Raw genomic sequence first — 25071 nt, 5'->3', positions numbered from 1 at the left:
AGGAGAAAAAGTTGATCAGTTTCTTTGGTAAGTTTCATACGCCTAGCATTTTGAAGCGTTAAAATCCAGTTATATTTAAGTAAACACTGACATCTAGTGGATATGTCCTGCACAGACTCAAGCTGATATAAATGACAACTTCTGCTGAGAGCTCCGCCCTACTCCTGCTTGACAGGAAGGAGCAAAGCTCACAACAGAACAGCACTGTAACATGCAGCTATTCAGCATTCAGCTAAATGTCTTGTGGTAGGACCAATAATCTTTGTAAACAATCAAGAATCAAAACAACAATTGAAGACTAAGGAACACCGGCATCAAAACATAGATTTAGAAGTTCAGACAACATTTCAAAAGTAAACCTTCAGTTCAAAAGTCATAACAGAGAGATAAGTAGTGAGAAATGGCATCTAAAGCTTTTCTCTCAGAGGATGATTTCTCCTGTCCTGTATGCTGTGATATCTTCAAGAATCCAGTGGTCCTGTTCTGTAGCCACAGCTTCTGTAAAGCCTGTCTGGAGGAATACTGGAAACAGAAGACATCTCGGGAATGTCCAGTCTGCAGAAAAAAATCATCAATGGATTTCCCCCCCGTAACCTGGTTTTAATGAACCTGTGTGACGCCTTCTTACAGGATAGAAGTCAGAGAGCTTCAGCAGGGTCTGAGGTGCTCTGCAGTCAGCACAGTGAGAAACTCAAGCTCTTCTGTAAGGAGGATAAACAGCCCATCTGTTTTGTGTGTCAAACTTCAAAAATGCATAAAAGCCATGACTGCTGCCCAATAGATGAAGCTGCACAGGATCATAAGGTAGGAGATGTGTTTAACACTAGTTGACCTACAGTATGTGGGTGGCAGGTAGCCTAGCTATTGATAGTGGCAGACCCTGGCCCCACTCTCATAGGGTGTCTCAGTTAGAGTTGGTATATGCAAAAAACACACTTGTCTATGTGTGAAATAGGAAGAATATTAGCACCCACCTAATTTTTTTTTTTTAATGTGCATACAGTCACATTTGAATAAAGATCTGTGTGCCAATCCACTCCTTTTACACACAGTATATCTTTATAAGTTGATTCATTCCAGAAGGAACTCAAGACTTAATTGAAGCCCTTACAGGGGAAGCTGGAGGTCTTTAGAGAAGTTAAACTGACCTGTGATCAAACAGCCAACCACATCAAGGTAAGAATACAGAGTGAAGCTGAGATGGAGTGATACTTTACACATTTACCATAACCCTGTGGAATTATGGATGATCAATTATTGATGATATCTTTGACATTCCTCTCTGCTGTCTCCAGAGCCTGGCCCAGCACACAGAGAGACTGATTAAGATGGGGTTTGAGAATCTTCATTAGTTTCTACATGAGGAAGAGAGAGCCAGGATAGATGCACTGAAGGAGGAAGAGGAGCAGAAGTCAGATGATGAAGAAGAAGATTGAGGAGTTGAGCAGAGAGATATCATCACTTCCAGACACAATCAGAACCATAGAGGAAGAGCTGGGAGCTGAGGACATCTCATTCCTGCAGGTAAGGACTAATCTACCTCTGATAAATCAACAGCCCTTTCAATTATGAAATAAACATTGTAGTAGTACATTCATATGTTTTAGATTGATTTTCTATGATCAATACATCTATTAATGTGTTATTTTGTTTCCCTACAGAACTACAAGGATACAGTGAAAAGGTAAGGGGACTTTATTATGTCTCTCTCTTCTCTGGGGTTCTGTACCCAACCCCACAGCAGCACAGACTCCGGAATGTTCTTCCAGAACCCAGTGGACACTGCCAGATCCAGAGAGGGTTTCAGGAGCGCTGATAGATGTAGCAAAGCACCTGGGCAACCTGCAGTTCAGAGTGTGGGAGAAGATGCAGGAAATAGCTCAGGACAGTAAGTATTTAAGGGGTATAATAAGGTATTATACTGTAGACCAAGACATCACTATGACTCTCCAGAAAAAGTGGGGGGGCTTTCCTATTTTGTCCTCTATTGCTCCTCAAGCAAAGGGGGGAGGCCGATGACATCACAGTACACACATCAGACCAACTCATTGAATGGACAACTACTTGAAGATTGCTGTACACCAGAGGAACCCATCCAACTTGAAGGAGCTGGAGCACTTTTACCTTGAAGAATGGGCAAAAATCCCAGTGCCTAGATGTGCCAAGCTTATAGAGACATACCCCAAGACACTTGCAGATGTAATTGCTGCAAAAGGTGGCTCTACAAAGTATTGACTTTGGGGGGGGGGGGTTGAATAGTTATGCACGCTCAAGTTCAGTTTTTTTGTCTTATTTCTTGTTTGTTTCACCCCCAAAAATATTTTGCATCTTCAAAGTGGTAGGCATGTTGTGTAAATCAAATGATACAAACCCCCCCAAAATCAATTTTAATTCCAGGTTGTAAGGCAACACAATAGGAAAAATGCCAAGGGGGGTGAATACTTTCGCAAGCCACTGTAGATGACTGTATATGATATATGATGCTATGTGTTGTATGTTTTGTGTTCTATATGTGAACATTACTTATTGGAAATCCTATTAAAACTTCACATCTGTAAATGTACCATCTCCTTTTTGATAAACACACTGAAACGTATTTGATGTTGTAAAGAAAACGGCTGTAATTTATTTTAAAGACACACTGCAGCTATTTGTTTTATTTTCCTGCTGAAAAACAATATCTCATGTGTAAATACAGTAATGTTCACAGACTTAAAGGGGGAACAAATAGTGTTTTTTAGACACAACTTACACAACAGATAAAAACACATGATCCAAATAAGCAATTCACTCCCCTCAGAGTGAGACAGAACACCAAGAGGATCAGAGTGCAGCTAGACTGGGAAGGAGGAAAGCTGTCATTCTCTGACCCTGTCAATAACACACATCTACACACATTCACACACACTTTCACTGAGAGAGTCTTTCCATTATTCTGTACTATCCCACCTCTGAGAGTGTTACCAGGTAAGGTGTCTGAATCAGTGACTAACATGGTGTAAATGAGTCAGTAACACTCACTGATGTCCTTCATTAAGATTCTCACAGAGGGAGGACACAATGTGATGTAGAGGAGAGTATCATTGTCTGACTCACCTATTACTATTATAGAATGTAAATGTCATCTGTTCTATGTTGGTTTTCTTTTTAGCACATTTAGAGTTTGTCTGTTTCTTTTAACACTGGCAGTATGTATCCCAATAACCTTGGGCTGCCTGAATGGCATTTAGCGTATAGTGTTGTGTCCTTGGACCGTGCCGCAGTTAGCTAGCTTGTTCGCAATAACACCTTTAATCTAAGTCTGTAGAGTGCAACACATTTTCATCCAATATCAATAAACATGTGAAATGATCTGAAGCTGCTTCCGTCTGTTAGGAATATGGGGTTAAGGTCAGCTGTAGACATATACTGTGTGCACACACACACACATACACATACACACGCACACACACACACACACACCAACGCACACGCACACACAAACACACTCAATTCCTAGAACCCTTTTGCCTCTTTCTGGATACCACATGTTTACATTAGGACATTTCTAGAATCTATCATTGGTTCAGTTACTGTGAAATCATAAAACCCTTGATAAAACCCCACTCACCCATGAAGGGACATAACATCGTTCAATCAGTAGAAATGACTGTAGATTACCCCAGCATATCTAGTCAATCCCAGTGTCCCATTGTTATCGAAAGTTCCACTTATGTCACATAAAGACAGTGTTACACAAAGCCAGTTTGACTGACAGGTGGTCCTTGGGAACAACGGACCCTCTCCCACTCCTCTAGTTAGCAGTGGATTATGCAGCAAAGCAATCAAGGAAAGTGCAATCAGAGATTCCTTAGGAAATTAGCCCCTCAGAATCAAAGAAAGTGCAAACAGAGATCCCTCAAGGAATTAGCCCCTCTGAATGATTGACCCCTCAATCCGGATCTAGGGATTTAGTTGGTCTCATCTCTTCATCCACAGCCTCTCTCTGCTGAGTAGCTTTATAAGGACAGAGCGGTCCAGCTTCTGAGTCTCTGAGTCCATAGAGCCATTACCAGGCTGCCATACTACACTGATATAGGGCCTCTATTGGACTGCTTGATCTACTATAGATCTGCTATCGGACTGCTTGATCTACTATAGATCTGCTATTGGACTGCTTGATCTACTATAGATCTGCTATTGGACTCCTTTTGTGCTTTAATTGATTTGCTATAGGAATACCATTGGGCTAAGAGCCAACTCTATGCCCTTCCGGTGTGTTTCTTAGATATTTATAACACAGGTGTCTGGCCAGGTAGGTAGTCCTCACCACTCGACTCCACTGCCCCAAACAGAACAGAATGGACCACCGACAGCTTCTCCCCGATCTCCATGGAAACATCTCCTCCTCCCTGGGCTCGGTCAATGACGCGCTGCTCTCCAGGACGGGCTACACAGTCCTGGCTGTGATCATTGGTGCGTTCTCAGTGCCCGGGGTCTGTATGAACGTCCTGGTCATCGTGGTGACGGTGAGACACCGGAGGCTGCGCCAGCCTCTGAACTACGCCCTAGTCAACCTGGCAGTGGCAGATCTGGGCTGTGCTCTGTTCGGGGGACTGCCCACTATGGTCACCAACGCTATGGGCTACTTCAGCATGGGGCGGCTGGGCTGCGTGCTGGAGGGTTTTGCTGTGGCTTTCTTTGGTGAGTTACTCTTTCTTTGGTGAGTTACTCTTTCTTTGGTGAGTTACTCTTTCTTTGGTGATTTATTCTTTCTTTGGTGAGTTACTCTTTCTTTGGTGAGTTACTCTTTCTTTGGTGAGTTACTCTTTCTTTGGTGAGTTACTCTTTCTTTGGTGATTTACTCTTTCTTTGATGAGTTACTCTTTCTTTGGTGATTTACTCTTTCTTTGGTGATTTACTCTTTCTTTGGTGAGTTACTCTTTCTTTGGTGAGTTACTCTTTCTTTGGTGAGTTACTCTTTCTTTGGTGAGTTACTCTTTCTTTGGTGAGTTACTCTTTCTTTGGTGATTTACTCTTTCTTTGGTGAGTTACTCTTTCTTTGGTGAGTTACCACCGAGGACCACTTTGGAAACACGTTTTAATAAATACTTGTAAATCCTATTCTCTGGGAATACATTGTACGTCTAGTTGTATATGTTTTCACCCAAATAAATTCAATTAAATTCAATACAACAGTTTAGAGGTAGTAAATGGAAGTGTCTGGCTATACAGGGAGAGTTATTTTTGTCAAATCCACTAGGCCTATTGATGTCAATTGAATGGATGTGTTTGCTGGGTTATTGCATGTACATGTAGTGTATGTGTTTGATTTTGTCCTTCCCAGGTATTGCAGGTCTGTGTTCAGTGGCCGTGATAGCTGTGGACCGTTATGTGGTGGTGTGTCGACCAATGGGGGCGGTCATGTTCCAGACCAGGTCAAGTAGAGTTCAACAGTATTCCATTTAACTCTGGTAACTGTGCATAAACAGAGGGAGAAGATAGCAGTTGCATAGAAGTAAGGATAAATGTGTGATGAAGTTAACTGTAATGTATTCCTACTGTAACACAGGCACGCAGTGGGAGGGGTGGTCCTGTCCTGGGTATGGTCGTTTGTATGGAACACCCCGCCTCTGTTTGGCTGGGGCAGCTTTGAGCTGGAGGGGGTTAGGACCTCCTGCGCCCCAAACTGGTACAGCAGGGAACCAGGAAACATGTCTTACATCATCCTCTACTTCCTGCTCTGCTTCGCCATACCTTTCTCCATCATCATGGTCTCCTACGCTCGCATCCTCTTCACACTACGCCAGGTGGGCACGGGATGTGTGTGTGTGTGGGTGTGTTTGTGTGTGTGTGTTTATACATTTGTCTGTGTGTGTGTGTTTGTGTGTGTGTGTGTACCCATGTGTGTGTGTGTCCCAGGTGTCCAAGCTGAAGGTGTTGGAGGGCGGCAGCACCACCCGTGTGGAGATGCAGGTCGTGCGTATGGTGGTAGTCATGGTGATGGCCTTCCTGCTCAGCTGGTTGCCCTACGCGGCCTTCGCCCTCTCCGTGATCCTTGACCCCAGCCTCCACATCAACCCGCTCATTGCCACCGTGCCCATGTACCTGGCCAAGAGCAGCACTGTCTACAACCCCATCATATACGTGTTCATGAACAGACAGGTGAGGGACAACACATACACTACCGTTCAAAAGTTTGGGGTCACCTAGAAATGTCCTTGTTTTCCATGAAAACATACATTAAATGAGTTTGAATAGGAAATATAGCAAAATGAATAGGAAATGTAGTCATTGACAAGGTTAGAAATAATGATTTTTAATTGAAATAATAATTGTGTCCTTCAAACTTAGCTTTCGTCAAATAATCCTCCATTTGCAGCAATTTCAGCCTTGCAGACCTTTGGCATTCTAGTTGTCAATTTGTTGAGGTAATCTGAAGAGATTTCACCCCATGCTTCCTGAAGCACCTCCCACAAGTTGGATTGGCTTGATGGGCACTTCTTACGTACCATACGGTCAAGCTGCTCCCACAACAGCTCAATAGGGTTGAGATCCGGTGACTGTGCTGGCCAGTCGATTATAGACAGAATACCAGCTGACTGCTTCTTCCCTAAATAGTTATTGCATAGTTTGGAGCTGTGCTTTGGGTCATTGTCCTGTTGTAGGAGGAAATTGGCTCCAATCAAGCGCCATCCACAGGGTATGGCATGGCGTTGCAAAATGGAGTGATAGCCTTCCTTCTTCAAGATCCCTTTTACCCTGTACAAATCTCCCACTTTACCACCACCAAAGCACCCCCAGACCATCACATTGCCTCCACCATGCTTGACAGATGGCATCAGGCACTCCTCCAGCATCTTTTCATTTGGTCTGCGTCTCACAAATGTTCTTCTTTGTGATCCGAACACCTCAAACTTCGATTTGTCTATCCAGAACACTTTTTTCCAATCTTTCTCTGTCCAGTGTCTGTGTTCTTTTGCCCATCTTAATCTTTTATTTGTATTGGCCAGTCTGAGATATGGCTTTTTCTTTGCAACTCTGCCTAGAAGGTCAGCATCCCAGGGGTCGCCTCTTGTGAGGCATCCGTTTCTCAAACTAGACACTCTAATGTATTAGGCCTCTTGCTCAGTTGTGCACCGGGGCCTCCCACTCCTCTTTCTATTCTGGTTAGAGCCAGTTTGCGCTGTTCTGTGAAGGGAGTAGTACACAGCATTGTACGAGATCTTCAGTTTCTTGGCAATTTCTCGCATGGAATAGCCTTCATTTCTCAGAACAAGAATAGACTGACGAGTTTCAGAAGAAAGTTATTTGTTTCTGGACATTTTGATTCTGTAATCGAACCCACAATTGCTGATGCTCCAGATACTCAACTAGTCTCAAGAAGGCCAGTTTTATTGCTTCTTTAATCAGCACAACAGTTTTCAGCTGTGCTAACATAATTGCAAAAGGGTTTTCTAATGATCAATTAGCCTTTTAAAATGATACACTTGGATTAGCAAACACAACATGCCATTGGAACACAGGACTGATGGTTGCTGATAATGGGCCTCTGTACGCCTATGTAGATATTCCATTAAAAATCAGCCGTTTCCAGCTACAATAGCCATTTACAACATTAACAATGTCTACACTGTATTTCTGATCAATTTGATGTTATTTTAATGGACAAAAAAAATGCTTTTCTTTCAAAAACAAGGACATTTCAAAGTGACCCCAAACTTTTGAACGGTAGTGTCCATACATACAGTACACAAGAAAAGGGGATACCTAGTCAGTTGCACAACTGAATGCATTCAACCGAAATGTGTCAGCGCCCAGGGAGCAGTTGTTGTTTAATTGCCTTGCTCAAGGGAAAACAGATTTTTTTCCACCTTGGGGATTCAAACCAGCAACCTCTCAGTTACTGGCCCAACGCTCTTAAGCACTAGGCTAAGAGTTGTGTATAACATGCACAGACACACATAATTACAAACACACGATCCTGTCGTCTTCATATTCGTAAGCATAGGTACAATTGCGTGCTCTATAGAGAATAAGAGATACATCATAGAATCAGAATTTGAAAGATGAAATATGCATTTTTTTATGCACTGTTTAATAATTAGCATTATCTAGCTACTGTCGTCCATGTTGTTCCTCTGAGTGTGTTGTGTATCAGTGTATCTCTCTCTCCAGTTCCGGGACTGTGCTGTTCCTTTCCTGCTGTGTGGTCGGAACCCCTGGGCATCAGAACCAGTGGGCTCTGAAGCTGATACAGCCCTGTCCTCTGTCAGCAAGAACCCACGAGTCTCACCCCAATGACAGCAACTTTCAATTTTTTTGTACAATGTAAAGTTGTTGTTATAAAATATAGTTTTATGTGCAATATTTGTCTGTAACTGTTTCAAGAATACTAATAAAAGTATAGTCCATGATATTTGGAGATCATTAGTGTCACGAGGGCTTTAGGTGGATCCGGGTTCCTAATCTTAATCTGATTTACTACAAATATATTTAAATCACCTGCTGCCATATCCCGGTTTAATCTAATCTAAATTAAATTGATCTAAATTGATAACATGATCAAAAGGAGTAATTGCTGCAAACCATAAATTCACTAAAGAAACGATTACTGCTTTTAATATTGCTTTTACTGCCTCACACACATGTAAATAACAGCAAAAGAGAATATAATGTGTGGAAGTTAAGGGGTGCACCCTTCCGAACCCTCCTTCCTCCTTACACGTGGAAGATCAGAAAGCCACTGAAGGTGCTGAGGTTTTTGAAAGCATTACCGGTCACCTGGAAACCAGAAGGTAGGACCATGTAAACCTCGTCTCCTACAGTCAGCTGCAGAGTGGCCCCGTTGGACGCAAAGTCTTCATTGTCTCCCTTGTCCTGAAACTCATAGACCAGCGCCACCTGCTCATTGTTCTTGTAAAGGGCCACCCCGATGTTGGCCTCATTTTTCCAGGTATAGGATGTGAAGGTGAAGTAGTAGACTCCATTTACTGGGGCTGTGAATGCTCCTGTATGGGTGGACAAGGAAAAACAAGTGCACTCTTAGAAAAAAGGGTTCCAAAAGGGTTCTTCGGCTGCCCCCATAAAATAACCCTTTTGGGTTCCATGTAGAACCCTCCGTGGAAAGGGGGACAGCCAAAGCACCTTTTTTTCTAAGAGAATAGTGAACACCTGTATCAGAGGAAATACACTGGCTATTATACTTTTTCACCACTCGGAAATGGCATCAAAACCTACTGCATGCCACTTGAGTACCATTGTAATTAATAAGCATTATTCAACTAGTAGGTAACACAGTTCATCATTACAATAACTTCATTATTTGTAAACATTAATAAGCATGTATGAGCATTACCATTCATACAAATGTCTCATTTATAAAGCATTTATAACAATTTATAACGACAAGTTAGCCTACCCTAAAGTGGTCCCGCTTTATTTGAAGTGTATCTTATGAAGGCTTCATAAAGCCTTCATATAGGCTTCATAAGCACTACATAGATGCCTCACAAATCTATAACCATATATCATGCTCTATAAAGATTCATAATGTGGCATAATGTGGTCCTCTGTAGCTCAGCTGGTAGAGCACGGCGCTTGTAACGCCAGGGTAGTGGGTTCGATCCCCGGGACCACCCATACACAAAAAAAAATGTATGCACGCATGACTGTAAGTCGCTTTGGATAAAAGCGTCTGCTAAATGGCATATTATTATTATTATTATTATTATTATTATAACTCTGTTACATAACCATCAATTTATTTGTTCACATTTATTAATCCTTTATAGAGCATGAAATACGGTTATAGATGATTTGTGACCCATTTATATGTAGTGCTTATAAAGCCAATATGTTACCTGGGACTGTTTCAGCCAGACAAAGAAAGAATTATATGTTAAGATTTGGATACAGTGGGATTTGTCTATGTAAATCGCAATAATATTTCAATGAGGCATACAGTATGTAAGGCTGACCTGTCCTGGGGCTGTAGGCGTTACCGACGTTGGTGATGACGTGAGTGTGGACCAGGTTGGTGTCTGCCTGGAAGGGCCCGGTTTGGCCGTAGCCCTCCGTGTCCACGATAGGAGGTCTCAGTGCAGCTGAAAAGGCTACGCCTACAGCTGAGTATAACAAAACAAATAATGGAGTTGATTTCAGTTGATTTGACATTTTAAAAATTGCCCCTATCACTCGCATTAATTTGGAACTAACAGTGGCAAAAGGATAACACTTTATTTGGATAGTCCATGATTTACAGAACTATCTACAGACTATCAGTAACTATCTGCTAACCCTAACCCTAACCGTATCCTTAGCAAGCAGTTGCTTATCAACAGATTTGTTGATAGTATGACCATCTGTAGAGCATCTACAGATGAAAAATCCGGACTATCCAAATAAAGTGTGAGCGGCTAAAGTTAGCGGATATTTGTAAAATATATACAAATCTGAAGAGACTTACAGTTGTGTGACTTTCTCAGGTCCTCAACCTCCCTCCTCAGTTTCGCCACCTCGGCAGACAGGTCAGAGAAAAGGGTAGAGGAAGGGTCACCGCTGTTGATGGATTGCTTATTGGCAGAATCATCTGTCTGTCCATAAGACAGACAGACGATCACAATCAGCTGGAGAGGAAGCAACGTCTTCTTCGTCATTGTCTTCATCTGGACCTGCAAGCGTCTGTGGAGTTGGTTAGCTCTGAGGCACTGTTTATAAAGGATGAGGTCAGGGCACATGTGACCATAGTAAAGGACTTATTGGGTGTATGTTGAGCGTGGACATTGGACATTAATAAATAATGGTTTGTCAATAGTCTGTCACGATCGTCGGGAACAGAGGACCAATGCGCAGCGTTATTTGCGAACATGCTTTTTTTATTTAATGATTACACGAACAAAATCGATACGTGACGTCCAAAGGTGCAAAACACAAACCTACACAGGAACAAGATCCCACAAACACTGTGGGAAAACCACCTGACTAAATATGGTTCCCAATCAGAGACAACCAGCAACAGCTGATACTCGTTGCCTCTGATTGAGAACCACTCTGGCCAATATAGATATACAAAAACTAGACTAGACACAACGAGCACAAAACATAAACTCTACACACCCTGGCTCAACTTAAAAGAGTCCCTAGAGCCAGGGCGTGACAGTACCCCCCCCCTAAAGGCGCGGACTGCGACCGCGCCTAAACATCACCGAACAGGGGAGGGCTGGGTGGGCATTCCTCCTCGGAGGCGGTTCCGGCTCCGGGCTTGACCACCACCCTCTACTAACCCCCCCGTAGTGCCCCTGGTCTGGTCTAGCCCCACTGGCTGGAGCTGGACTGGACTTCGGTGGAGCGGATTGCTCAGGCTCCGGTGTGGAGCAGCTGACCGGTACCTGACCAGGCACCGGTGAAACGGGCACGGGCTGGCGATGCGCACCACAGGTTTGGTGCGGGGAGCAGGAACAGGCCGGACCAGGCTGGCGACGCGCACCATTGGCTTGGTGCGGGAGCAGGAACAGGCCGGGCCGGGCTGGCGACGCGCACCACTAGCTTGGTGCGGGGAGCAGGAACAGGCCGGACCGGGCTGGCGATGCGCACCACAGGTTTGGTGCGGGGAGCAGGAACGGGCCGGGCCGGGCTGGCGACGCGCACCATTGGCTTGGTGCGGGGAGCAGGAACAGGCCGGGCCGGGCTGGCGACGCGCACCATAGGCTTGGTGCGAGGGACAGGAACAAGCCGGACCGTACTGGGGACACACACCACTGGCCCTACGCGGGGATCAGGAACGGGCCGGACCGGACTGGTAACACACCCCAGTACCTCTCGCCGTGCCTCTACACTTTCCTTCCCCTTTAATACCAGTGGCCCCCGTAACCTGGCGGCCTCCTCTGCCAACCCGCTGGACCGCTCTATCGCAGCCTCCTGCTGCCCCGTCGTCCACGGTGTGAGCCCCACCCTAAAAATGTTCTGGGCGGCTCTCCTCTTGGACCAGGCCTCTATGTCTCTAGCCAGACACTCACTCCACTGCTTCAGAGTCCAACCTCTCTGCTCTTCACTTGGCTTGGCCCAGTCGAGACTCTTACTCCACTGCTCCAACGTCCAACCTCCCTCCTCTTCACGCTGCTTGGTCCAGTTATGGTGGGATCTTCTGTCACGATCGTCGGGAACAGAGGACCAATGCGCAGCGTTATTTGCGAACATGCTTTTTTTATTTAATGATTACACTAACAAAATAACAAAATCGATACGTGACGTCCAAAGGTGCAAAACACAAACCTACACAGGAACAAGATCCCACAAACACTGTGGGAAAACCACCTGACTAAATATGGTTCCCAATCAGAGACAACCAGCAACAGCTGATACTCGTTGCCTCTGATTGAGAACCACTCTGGCCAACATAGATATACAAAAACTAGACTAGACACAATGAGCACAAAACATAAACTCTACACACCCTGGCTCAACTTAAAAGAGTCCCTAGAGCCAGGGCGTGACATAGTCTTAACTGTGACTATTCCCGCCCTCTGTACAAACACATATAACACATAATCTACAAGAGAAAACTTCAACATAATTTCCACAAAATCGTATCTTATTGTCACGATCGTTGAGAGACGGATTAGACCAAGGCGCAGCGTGGAATGCATACATGTTTATTAAAACAATAAACACTGACAAAACAACAAAAGGTAACGTGACGTCGGAAGGCTATACAACAAACAAGCCAAACACACCGAAACACAAACAAGATCCCACAACCCAGGCAGGCAAACTGGCTGCCTAAGTATGATCCCCAATTAGAGACAACGAGCGACAGCTGCCTCTGATTGGGAATCACACCCGGCCAAACATAGAACTACAAAACATAGATTTTCACACCCTGACCAAACTACCCAAATAATAAGAGTCTCTCCAGGTCAGGGCGTGACACTTATCTACTGTTCAAAAACAGGAAAACATCTGTCAATTATTGTTTCATGTTAATCTTATATTGACTTGTAAATTTAGTGTCATGCTTTCAGTCAATGATATTCAGTCCTGTCGTCAGTCCGCCACATTGCACTGGACTGAGAATCTAGCTACAAGTCTGGAGGTGACACAACTGCCTCTAGTTCTCAGGTATCAAGACTGTGGCTACGTCCCAATTATCTCTCCTTCCTCCCAAAGTATGCACTAGTTCACTTCCCTTCACTGACTTAAAAGAAAATGACTGGTATAAGAAATATGGTGGAAACTCCCTCTAGCCCATGCCTACACCAATCCAATGCGCTTAAATTTTGTAGTGAACGACACACACACACAGATCACACACTCAGAAAAAAACAATAAATCGGTCGCAAAACAGGATCTAACATGGAACCCACAAGGCAAACGCAAAAGAGGAAGACCCACCTGGAGACAAAGCACAGAGCAGGAGATGAAGGCAGAGGGTCTGACATGGCAACGCCTGGAGCGGAAAGCACAAGACCGAAAGGGATGGAGGCGATTCATCGATGGCCTGAAAATCGATGGCCTGTGTACCTCAAGGAATACAAAGGCCTAAGTAAGTAAGTGAACCAGTGCACACTTCAGGTGGAAGGAGATATTATTTGGACATACCGTGTGACTCTGCATGCTCCCTCTTGTCTCACCATGTCTCTCCATGTCTCACCATGTCTCAGTATGTCAGGCATTAGAGAGTGGATACTGAGAACTTGATAGAGGAATTTGTTAATGTGACTAAAGTATTACACCCTGAAAATTATAGGAATGTAATAGAATCATAAAACTACAATCTGATAATGTGTTAAGTTAGTTAGAAGAAAAACAAGGGCTTTGGCTTATTTTCATATCTATGCTAGCAGGAAACAGGATTTGAAACTAGACACTGAAGAACATGTCCCCATTTTAGGTGTCTGTGTAAGATACATATTTGCTCAGCAACAGACTATTTGGGTCTTAAAAAGAAGAAGTGTGAAATAGACACAGGAAAAGACGACTAGGTTGCTTCATCAAGCTTATAGAGAAATGTGATAGTTGCCTATATATGGACTAGGAGCTTGTTCATTGGCCCATTTAGGGGCGTAGTAAAGGTATAAAAACATTGTGCATTGTATGATTTTCAGAGTGCTCTCAATGAATAAACCTACTGACCATTGCAGGATTGAGTCTTTGTTTAATTTATTTAAACCAATAGATTTACAACCTCTTGGGAATTATTCAAAGACTTAAGAAGTAGTTGACTTCAACCATTGAGATAACAAAATTCTCATAACAGAACTACAGGGTATGATTAAGCAATAAGGCCCGAGGGGGTGTGGTATATGGCCAATATACCACATCTAAGGGCTGTTCTTATGCACGACGCAACGCAGAGTACCTGAAAACAGCCCTTAGCCATGGTATATTGGCAATATACCACACCCCCTCGGTCCTTATTGCTATTATAAACTGATTACCAACGTAATTTGAGCAGTAAACATGAATGTTTTGTCATACACCTAGTATACGGTCTGACATACCACGGCTGTCAGCCAATCAGCATTGAGGGCTGGAATCACGCAATTTATAATATACCGTATGTCCAGAGCATCCTGAAGCTACATCTTATTTTTGACCCCTTAGTCTGAAATTGTATGGCCAGATGATATGAGCATCTGCACCTGTTGTTTTTCTTGGGTCCACAGCTCCCGTTGTACCACTTGGTCTGATATCAGCCAGCTTTTTAGATTGGTTGTCTGTATTTTATTTCCATCAAAAAACTGTTTATCTGGACCTATTTCATGGGTCAGAGTACAAGGGCTTGTACCAATATTTACAGTGGTGTGGAAGTATGATAATGGTAAAAAGGTTAAACAATGATTGCGACAACATCGCATTAGAATGAACCTACTATAAGGTTGTTGTCCTGGCCGTGTGGTGCCAGGACAACAACCTCTCCCTCAACGTGACCAAGACAAAGGAGATGATTGTGGACTACAGGGAAAAAAAGAGGACTGAGCACGCCCCCATTCTCATCGACGGGGCTGTAGTGGAACAGGTTGAGAGCTTCAAGTTCCTTGGTGTCCACATCACCAACGAACTATCATGGTCCAAACACACCAAGACAGTCATGAAGAGGGCACGACAAAGCCTATTCCCCCTCAGGAGACTGAAAAGATTTGGCATGGGTCCTCAGATCCTCAAAAAATTATACAGCTGCACCATCGAGAGCATCCTGACTGGTTGCATCAGACGCCTGGTATGGCAACTGCTTGGCCTCCGACCGCAAGGCACTACAGAGGGTAGTGCGTACGGCCCAGTACATCACTGGGGCCAAGCTTCCTGCCATCCAGGACCTCTATACCAGGCGGTGTCAGAGGAAGGCCCTCAAAATTGTCAAAGACTCCAGCCACCCTAGTCATAGACTGTTCTCTCTGCTACCGTACGGCAAGCGGTACCGGAGTGCCAAGTCTAGGTCCAAAAGACTTCTCAACAGCTTCTACCCCCAAGCCATAAGACTCCTGAACAGCTAATCATGGCTACCCGGACTATTTGCACTGCCCCCCCACCCCATCCTTTTTACGCTGCTGCTACTCTGTTAATGATTTATGCATAGTCACTTTAACTTTACCCACATGTACATATTACCTCAACTAGCCGGTGCCCCCGCACATTGACTCTGCAACGGTACCCCCCTGTATATATAGCCTCCCTACTGTCACTTTATTTTACTTCTGCTCTTTTTTCTCTCAACACTTTTTTTGTTGTTGTTTTATTTTTACTTTTTTTGTAAAAAATAAATGCACTGTTGGTTAAGGGCTGTAAGTAAGCATTTCACTGTAATGTCTGCACCTGTTGTATTCGGCGCATGTGACCAATAAAATATGATTTGATTTTGATTTGAAATATATATTTTACCTATGGAGGTTTTCCTTGGAATGGAGATTGATTCATCTCAATGACACTTCCTTGTACAAATAACGCTTGAAAATGAACATTAACAGATCTACTATGGCTTAGGACGGCTCTCTGTCTTTAGGAAACTGCCTGTAACCAGGATGGATCCGTGGTAAGACAGACAGCAGAAGTCATCATCACCTGCATCCTCCTCTACATCTCGCCAGCATGATCAGCATGATCACCATTTCCAGCGTCATGAACCACAAACAATTACTTCCATTTCATCACAGGTCTGTCAATTATACACGAGGGAGACCAAACTGAATGACATCAATTTCCAGACTTGTTTATTAGTAGCAGTAATGTACAAATGTACGGAGAAAAGAAAAGTGGATCACGTGTAATGTTTTGTCTCTGACACCAGGGGGCCACACTATCCAAACCAATGCACATTCCTAAGGGCAGACATCCATGAGAAGTACACTATATGGCATAGGAGGTTGGTGGCACCTTAACTGGGGAGAACGGGCTCGTGGTAATGACTGGAGTGGTATTGGTGGAATGTTATCAAGTACACCATTCCATGTGCTCGGTTCCGGCCATTATTATGAGCCGTCCTCCCCTCAGCAGCCTCCTGTGCGTACATGCCCTATGTAGACCTGAAAGGATTGTATAGGTATAAGACATTGTTTTAGCCTGTTGTAGGGCGAGGTGGAGATAATTCACTATTGCTTATATCTATTCAGTCCTTTCATACAGTATAAACATGTCCATAGCGTGCAGGCGGGTGGAAGGGCTAGGTGTTGATGTCCAGAGGGTCAAGAGGACTAGCTCCAGAGACCGTTGATGAGTAAAGTAATGGAGGAAAATAACTGGGATATGAATGAGGATGTGTATTTGGTCCGGGCAGACCAGGGCTGTGGCCTTCCATGCAGACTCAGGAGAAAAGACCAGGGAAGTGTCCCAACACTCAGACTCCTTCAGAGAACAGGTTTTATTTTTCACTGTAAGGTCAAGAGTAACACATTGCGTTGACTGGCAGATCCCCCTTATGCACAGATCTAGGATCAGCAAGCGCAGCTTCCTGAACCCCTAACGTTAACCATCGGGGGAAACTGCAAAACTAACCTTAGATCAGTGTCAAGGGGTAACAAACACGAATGGGGTAACTGGTCCAACAGGCATAACATAGTACTGTTCAGCATCACCATGGATACCTGCAGACCTGGGTTCAAATACTATTTCAAATATCTCCATTACTTTCACATACATTCAAAGTAAGTATTAAGATATTGTTTTTTTGAAAAGACAAGTAGTTTAATATTTTTATATATTTGGAAATACACTTGGAAAGTATTTGAAAATACTCAAATACACTCCCATGCATTTAACCCAGGTATCTGAAAATAGTACTTGTAATAAGTATCCCTGGCTCATTTACAATGCCCTTTGAGATAATGTAAGTTGAATGAACATGCACTTAAGTAAAACAATATATTGACTTAAGTCCATGTTAAGTCTACTTATCTCAAGTTTGAATCAGGCCCTTAGTGACCTCCGCATGTTATTCTGTTAAGAGACATTGGCAGAATTACAACAAACAAGGACACCATCAGTGGAGACTGCTGTGGGGAGGACAGCTCATAAATTTGGCTGGAATGGAGTCAATGGAATGGTAACAATCACATGGAAACCACGTCTTTGATGTGTTTGATTCCATTACTATGAGCCGTCCTCCCCTCAGCAGCCTCCACTGGACTCCATGGCTGTTGTTGGAAATCCTTGTGTTTCATGGTGATGCTGTCAGTAGTATTGGTACAGGAGTGTGATCCCATGTCCTGTAATCCTCCACAAAGACAGGCCCCGTCAAAAGGACAACTGGGAGGTTGTAATAAACCACACACACTTACTGTATCAAGGCTTCAAAGGAAGACAAATTATTTAAAGTATTTCATGAGAAAAACACTCCATCAAACTAAGTATTTTTATTTAGTGTTCACAACTATTTCACCCATCATTGCGCGAGCTCTGTGATGCACACACACAGAACCTCTTCGTAAGCTCACACACTCGTGTCACATCACACACACTCCACTCCCCTTAAACTGTGTGGGGAAACAGTGAAGATGTTGTGTGACCACTACATGCCATCACACCACAGTAAGACAGTGATAGGGAGGCTGAGCGTGATACTCTCCATTTACTCGCCTGACTTTATTACGTCACTGAAAAAGGGATGAATCTGTCCAGAACTCTACCATTTGATCATTAGTCTGTGTTTTTTAGCAGGCTCCTCTAATTCCCTCCTGATAGATACACGTACTATATTATCATACAGCCTTGGTCCTATTATTAATACAGAAATATTGCTCTGGTTTTCAAAATAAGGTTACCGGCAGAGCCTGACTGAGTCTGCTGCCGTATCCAACCTGTACACTGCCTATATACAGACTGACGGATCATCTATGTACATGCTACATACTCTCACACTCTGAGTAGAAGTTGCCCTTTGGTACAGATCTAGGATCAGCTTATGCTCTCCAAATCTTAACTTTAGCCATTAGGGGGGAAAGACACAACTGACCCTAGATCAGAGTATAGGGACAACTGCATCCTGCTCCCACTCACAGACACACTGACCTGTACACAACCTGACCACTTGTATATGAAACAGTCGTGTTTGGACCCTCTGGGTGGAATTCAATCAAAGTTAAATTCCAGCCTCAGTGTGTTTTGGTCCAGTGGTCTTAGTTCATCTGGTGCCTTCACAACACAGCAGACAACAGGGAGTAAATGCTCTAAAACTGGGGTTAAAACTAACTAAAGAGTAGCCGATAGGTTGCAAGAGGGCAGTCAATGAGGTCACTTCCTATGTTCTCCCAATCATTGATCAGTAAACACTATGTGACTCCGCCCTTTCCTGTCGGCCCAAACTGCAGCCATTTCACAAACATGAGACGTCCATATATCCCACGATATATCCATACAAACATGCTTTAGCTTCTAAAGGGGGAGTGAAGTAAAGGGATAGGTATTATTATTATAAGGTTTCTCTTTAAACAGCACTTTAACACCCCCCGCCCCCCAGACTAACTAGTTGAGGGAGACAGAGCCATGATCAATTGATCTGTTGACTGATTGACCATGTAGATGATAAAGTCATCCATACATCTTGTCTGAGCACAGAGCATGTAGTGGGCCATTTTCCAAGAGGCCCTCCTAGACAGGCTTGCCCTATGTTAAACTCTACAAGGGGAACATTTAGGCTACAACTTCCTTTACCTTATAACCTAGCTAACCTCATGTTCCTGGCTTCTGGGAAACAAGACTACCTTATACCAAGATCCACAAAACTACACTACCCATAAGTCCTGAGCTTAAGGAATGTGCAACACATTCTCAGTCAGTCACCAGCGTTTCCCACGGGAACACAGCCCGCTGACACAGAGAATTGCATTCTGGGAAATCATTGCTTGTACCTTATTACTAAAGAGTGAAAAGTATGGTCATATATACAGATTAGAAACTAAACAAAACAAAACTATATTGTGTGTGTGTGTGTGTGCATAAGGGTGTGTGTGTGTGTGTGTGTGGGGGGGGTTGTTGAGTTTTAGATTCAGTATCTAAGAGGTCAAATCAGGTGCAACAAGAACAGCTCAATGTTAATTAACAATCAATGGAACATAACAACCAGGGTAGTTGAGAATCAAGTGGGTCAGGGGGTCAGTGACTAAACAGCTTAGGCGTTTCTTTATACTGTTTCAACCCCTCTCTGTCCTGTGAGGTGAACTTCTGGCGCGAAGTGTACCTGGGCATCAACAACACTCCTGTATATTGCTCTGTTGTGTACATCTCTATAGCATGTCATAACAGTATCACATTGTATCATACTAATAATGATCTATTCATAATGCATTGTCCAATTGTTGTGTATTGTGTCGCTTAGTGTTTCCTAGTACGCACTTCAGCATAGTGGCCTAGTGAAGTGCCCATTCCTGCCCTGAAGTGTTGACTTCTGTAGATACTGTACACTTTGAAGAAGACAACTTTAGAGTAGTTAGTGTATGCTTGGTACCGTATTGGTACCATATTGGTACCGTATTCTGCCTGAGTGACTGATTGATGAGGTAATAGAATGGGGGGTCAGATGCTAAATATGATTTGGAACCAATGGATTAGCATCCTATAGACACAATTCTATGCCTCGTGTGTATGTGCGTGCATGTACATGTGTGGGGTAGAGAAATGGACAGGGCGGGCGGCAGGGTAGTTAGCTAGGAGTCAATGTTTCAGCTACTGGCTGGGGTTAGGGCTTGAGGTGTTGGTTGGGGTTAGGGCTTGAGGTGTTGGTTGGGGTTAGGGCTTGAGGTGTTGGTTGGGGTTAGGGCTTGAGGTGTTGGTTGGGGTTAGGGCTTGAGGTGTTGGTTGGGGTTAGGGCTTGAGGTGTTGTTTGGGGTTAGGCCTTGAGGTGTTGGTTGGGGTTAGGGTGTTCAGGAAGGGGTTGGGCTTAAGGTTAAGGTGTGATATGAAAAAGCAGAGTTCTACAGCTCAGTCTAGAATATAGAAAGAAAGAGGGAGAGAGGAAGAGAGAGAATCCCTCCCTCCCTCACTTTAAACATGCCCGTTCTCTATCCTGGGGGGTGCAGAGACTCGCCTTCCCCACCTCCCTCATCCCCCCTCACTCCCGTTGGAGCTCACTGATACAGCAAATCCTGTTCAAACCATATCCACTCAGCTTAGTCCAAAGCGACCCTAAACTCTGCTCTACTCTGAGCAGTAGTAGTAGCAGCACGGATCGCTCCTCTCATCCTCTTCTTACATATTCACCTTCATGATCAATTCCTCAAGTCTTCCTCAAGTCTTCTCGTCATTATTTATTTAGTGTCCCTCTTGTGTTGTTGAGTTGTTGTTTTTGTTTTGGGTAGTAGTGTGTGTTTTCTCTCCTTCGGTGTGTGTGGCAGGGTGTATGTTGGATTCTTCGGGGTGAGTGTGGCAGGGTGTGTGTTGGACTTCTTCGGTGTGTGTGGCGGGGTTGGTGTGTGTGTGTGTGACAGTTCCGTAAGTCACTGTCCTCCTCACAACCCCCCCGAACCCCGCCAACACTAAAACAACACACTTTGCCTCCTACTCTTCCCCTGGGCTGAGAGAGAGAGAGAGAGAGAGAGAGAGAGAGAGAGAGAGAGAGAGAGAGAGAGAGAGAGAGAGAGAGAGAGAGAGAGAGAGAGAGAGAGAGAGAGAGAGAGAGAGAGAGAGAGAGAGAGAGAGAGAGAGAGAGAGAGGAGAGAGGGAGGGAGAGAGAGAGAGAGAGAGAGAGAGACGAGAGAGAGAGAGAGAGAGAGAGAGAGAGAGAGAGAGAGAGAGAGAGAGAGAGAGAGAGAGAGGGCGAGAGAGAGAGAGGGAGGAAGGGGAAGAGTGATAAGACGAGGGAGAGAGGAAGAGAGAGAATCCCTCCCTCCCTCACTTTAAACATGCCCGTTCTCTATCCTGGGGGGTGCAGAGACTCGCCTTTCCCACCTCCCTCATCCCCCCTCACTCCCGTTGGAGCTCACTGATACAGCAAATCCTGTTCAAACCATATCCACTCAGCTTAGTCCAAAGCGACCCTAAACTCTGCTCTACTCTGAGCAGTAGTAGTAGCAGCACGGATCGCTCCTCTCATCCTCTTCTTACATATTCACCTTCATGATCAATTCCTCAAGTCTTCCTCAAGTCTTCTCGTCATTATTTATTTAGTGTCCCTCTTGTGTTGTTGTTTTTGTTTTGGGTAGTAGTGTGTGTTTTCTCTCCTTCGGTGTGTGTGGCAGGGTGTATGTTGGATTCTTCGGGGTGAGTGTGTGTGTGGCAGGGTGTGTGTTGGACTTCTTCGGTGTGTGTGGCGGGGTTGGTGTGTGTGTGTGTGACAGTTCCGTAAGTCACTGTCCTCCTCACAATCCCCCCCAACCCCGCCAACACTAAAACAACACACTTTGCCTCCTACTCTTCCCCTGGGCTGAGAGAGAGAGAGAGAGAGAGAGAGAGAGAGAGAGAGAGAGAGAGAGAGAGAGAGAGAGAGAGAGAGAGAGAGAGAGAGAGAGAGAGAGAGCGAGAGAGAGAGAGAGAGAGAGAGAGAGAGAGAGAGGGAGAGAGGGAGAGAGAGAGAGAGAGAGAGAGAGAGAGAGAGAGAGGGAGGAAGGGGAAGAGTGATAAGACGATGAATAGAAAGGGAAAGAACAAAAGAAAGCGACATAATATATTAGCACTGTGTTAAACAGACAGGTACCACCCCACACAGACAGGTACCACCCCACACAGACAGGTACCACCCCACACAGACAAAGAGGATCGAAACGTCCATGCCTGAAAGTTCATCTAAAACATTTGATGTTCAAGTTTGATTTATCTGAGTTCTCCTTAACAGTAGCTCAACATGCAGAAAACCAGAACTGTAGAAAAAACAACAACACAAAATAATCTAAAGAACTCTCTCACACACACACACTGCACCCTGTGGTCACACACACTTACAGACAAAACACAAAGGCTACATCTCCCTCTGCAGGAACCTGAACAGAGCTGCAAAAATAAAGAGTTTCAATCAAAATGTCTCCTCTCGCTCCGATCCTTCTCAGAATGCCTTCTGTTTGACCTTTCACCCCAACCTCACTGAAATAGAACACTGGGGGGGTTTCTCTCTCAGAGAAAAGCAATGGTGGAATGATGAAAAGAAAAAGATGGGCAGCAAGAACAGAAGAAGAGAGAGAGAAAGACAGGAGTCAAGAATGAAGAAGAACATTGGTGGTAAAGTGTGGGGGAACATACAACATTTACATTTACATTTTAGTCATTTAGCAGACGCTCTTATCCAGAGCGACTTACAGGAGCAATTAGGGTTAAGTGCCTTGCTCAAGGGCACATTTACGTCATTTAGCAGACGCTCTTATCCAGAGCGACTCACAAATTGGTGCATTCACCCTATAGCCAGTGGGATAACCACTTTACAATTTTTTTTGGGGGGGGGTAGAAGGATTACTTTATCCTATCCCAGGTATTCCTTAAAGAGGTGGGGTTTCAAATGTCTCCGGAAGGTGGTGAGTGACTCCGCTGTCCTGGCGTCGTGAGGGAGCTTGTTCCACCATTGGGGTGCCAGAGCAGCATACAAGGGAAAGAGAGGATATCATCCAGGCAACAAGAACAACCAGAGAATAAATAACTAGGGAATATAAGGCAGTATGTGTGAAGGTGACAGAAACAGAGTTCATACAGAGTTATTAGAGGTGGACAATTCGCACAGATAAGCAGTGGACACAAAGATAGACAACAGGACATAGAGGAAGACATCTGAACTGAAAGTTAGGAAAATGAAGTGAAAGTGAGAGAGAGCATGTATTTACCAGAATGGGATGGGCAACTCAGCCTGTGGAAGGGGAGGAGAGGCCGTGACTCTGAGCCCTGGGATTGGCTCCTTCTCTCTGGAAGTACTGCGAGGGGGCGGAGCCTAGCTTATGGGCCACTGCTATTTAGGAGAGGGAGGGGGGGCAAGGTGGTGGCGGTGGGGGGCACACGAGAGAGAAAGAGAGAGACAGAGAGAGGAAGAGAGAGAGAGAGAGAGAGAGAGAGAGAGAGAGAGAGAGAGAGAGGAAGAGAGAGCGAGAGCGAGAGAGAGCGAGAGAGAGAGAGAGAGAGAGAGAGAGAGAGAGAGAGAGAGAGAGAGAGAGAGAAAGAGAGAGAGAGAGAGACAGAGAGAGGAAGAGAGAGAGACAGAGAGAGAGAGAGAGAGAGAGAGAGAGAGAGAGAGAGAGAGAGAGAGAGAGAGAGAGAGAGAGAGAGAGAGAGAGAGAGAGACAGAGAGAGAGAGAGAGAGAGAGAGAGAGAGAGAGAGAGAGAGAGAGAGAGAGAGAGAGAGAGAGAGAGAGAGAGAGAGAGAGAGAGAGAGAGAGAGAGAGAGAGAGAGAGAGAGAGAGAGCGAGAGAGAGAGAGAAAGAGAGAGAGAGAGAGAGAGACAGGCAGGCAGGGGTAGAAGGGGCGAGGAGTTTGGTGGTGGCACACGGGAGGAGGAAAGAAATAGAGAGAGGCAAGAAAATAGAGAAGAGAGAAAGAAAGAAAAGAAAGAAAGAAAGAAATAAAGAAAGAGAGAAAGAGAGAGAGAAACACAGAGAGAGAGAGAGAGTGAGAGACAGAGTGATAGAGACAGAACCAGTGAACTCGGTAGAGGCAGATGTCAATAAGGCAAAACAGAGAGCCTAGTTCACACTAGCCTGGAGTAGGTGGTGTGAACTAGGCACGGCTCTGCAAATGAGAAGACAGAGTCCCAAGACACGGCGTGTGACACATTATACGAGAAACACAGAAAGCTCACAGACAGACAGAGAGACACAGAGAGACACAGAGAGATAGAGAGAACAAGACAGCAACATACATCAAGAGAGATGAAGCGATATAGACATACAACAAATATATCTATATATATATAGAAAGAGAGAGAGAGAGAGAGAGAGAGAGACAGAGAAAATAGGAAAGTATGCAGGAGACAGGCCCTGGAGGCTTGAGGCACTCCAGATTTCTATTCTGTCTTATTTCTACTCCACCTATTGCCCACTCTATTTTCAACCCTCCACCCTCCAGCCTCCAGTCCGTCCGCCCCCCCAACCCACCTCTCTAACCCCAGCAAGGCTCACCTGATTCTGGGAAGGTTGAAGACCTCTTCCCTGGGTCTCTCTGGAGCTGGATGTCCTTCACAGAGAATATGGATGACGCTGAAATGAGGGAGACACATCAGGGAAAGAGTGTCACATCTAGCTTTGCTCTCAGACACTTAACAGTGCGCTAGCCAGGTGTGGTCGTGGAGCAGAGTGGGTATGGCATGGGTTTGTTGCTGTACTTTGTTGGTTAAGGTTTGGCATGGGTTTGTTGCTATACTTTGTTGGTTAAGGTTTGGCATGGGTTTGTTGCTGTACTTTGTTGGTTAAGGTTTGGCATGGGTTTGTTGCTATACTTTGTTGGTTAAGGTTTGGCATGGGTTTGTTACTATACATTGTTGGTTAAGGTTTGGCATGGGTTTGTTGCTATACTTTGTTGGTTAAGGTTTGGCATGGGTTTGTTGCTATACTTTGTTGGTTAAGGTTTGGCATGGGTTTGTTGCTATACTTTGTTGGTTAAGGTTTGGCATGGGTTTGTTGCTATACTTTGTTGGTTACGGTTTGGCATGGGTTTGTTGCTATACTTTGTTGGTTAAGGTTTGGCATGGGTTTGTTG

At 44.6% G+C, this 25071-nt stretch overlaps 3 protein-coding genes and 1 pseudogene across 8 annotated transcripts in view; 2 read left to right on the top strand and 2 right to left on the bottom strand.

Moving 5' to 3' along the window:
* Window positions 1-205: 205 nt before the first annotated feature.
* Window positions 206-2076, top strand: LOC121546090 (annotated as a pseudogene).
* Window positions 2077-4325: 2249 nt separating this feature from the next.
* On the top strand, window positions 4326-8570 carry parapinopsina (parapinopsin a). Its single transcript, XM_041857107.1, has 5 exons — window positions 4326-4683; window positions 5327-5417; window positions 5552-5789; window positions 5902-6144; window positions 8158-8570. The coding sequence occupies exons 1-5, from the start codon at window positions 4341-4343 to the stop codon at window positions 8281-8283; spliced, it is 1041 nt and encodes a 346-aa protein (XP_041713041.1). The 5' UTR covers window positions 4326-4340; the 3' UTR covers window positions 8284-8570.
* A 24-nt stretch (window positions 8571-8594) lies between these two features.
* LOC121546091 (complement C1q-like protein 4) lies at window positions 8595-10685 on the bottom strand. The gene is made up of 3 exons (XM_041857106.1): window positions 10448-10685; window positions 9960-10106; window positions 8595-8990 (listed from the first exon to the last, which is right to left on the bottom strand). Exons 1-3 carry the CDS (start codon window positions 10644-10646, stop codon window positions 8701-8703), a joined length of 636 nt encoding a protein of 211 aa, XP_041713040.1. The 5' UTR covers window positions 10647-10685; the 3' UTR covers window positions 8595-8700.
* Window positions 10686-21774: 11089 nt separating this feature from the next.
* Window positions 21775-25071, bottom strand: part of LOC121546093 (cyclin-dependent kinase 17) — an 89460-nt gene continuing 86163 nt past the window's right edge. For 3 of the 6 annotated variants that reach the window (XM_041857108.1, XM_041857111.1, XM_041857112.2), the window contains 3 exons: window positions 24495-24572; window positions 23211-23332; window positions 21775-21829 (listed from right to left, as the gene is read on the bottom strand). In XM_041857108.1, coding sequence (XP_041713042.1) covers window positions 23229-23332; window positions 24495-24572 — 182 coding nt within the window. In that variant the 3' untranslated portion in view covers window positions 21775-21829; window positions 23211-23228. The remainder of the gene's footprint in view (window positions 21830-23210; window positions 23333-24494; window positions 24573-25071) is intronic. The other 3 variants (XM_041857110.1, XM_041857113.1, XM_041857109.1) reach the window with 2 other exon arrangements.

Source organism: Coregonus clupeaformis, chromosome 30 (genome assembly GCF_020615455.1).
Source record: "Coregonus clupeaformis isolate EN_2021a chromosome 30, ASM2061545v1, whole genome shotgun sequence".
Lineage (NCBI taxonomy): Eukaryota > Metazoa > Chordata > Actinopteri > Salmoniformes > Salmonidae > Coregonus > Coregonus clupeaformis.
The sequence above is the reverse complement of the archived record's forward strand: the minus strand, read 5'-3'. Positions and strand labels throughout refer to the sequence as shown.

Bases quoted from the DNA above. Each gene is read 5' to 3' on its own strand.
- parapinopsina (XM_041857107.1), top strand. From the start codon at position 4,341: ATGGACCACCGACAGCTTCTCCCCGATCTCCATGGAAACATCTCCTCC. The intron at 5,790-5,901 runs GTGGGCACGGGA...TGTGTGTCCCAG, and splicing joins TCCTCTTCACACTACGCCAG to GTGTCCAAGCTGAAGGTGTT. The intron at 6,145-8,157 runs GTGAGGGACAAC...CTCTCTCTCCAG, and splicing joins ACGTGTTCATGAACAGACAG to TTCCGGGACTGTGCTGTTCC.
- LOC121546091 (XM_041857106.1), bottom strand. From the start codon at position 10,646: ATGAAGACAATGACGAAGAAGACGTTGCTTCCTCTCCAGCTGATTGTG. The intron at 10,107-10,447 runs GTAAGTCTCTTC...TGTTATACTCAG, and splicing joins CCTGAGAAAGTCACACAACT to CTGTAGGCGTAGCCTTTTCA. The intron at 8,991-9,959 runs GTCAGCCTTACA...CCACCCATACAG, and splicing joins CGCCTACAGCCCCAGGACAG to GAGCATTCACAGCCCCAGTA.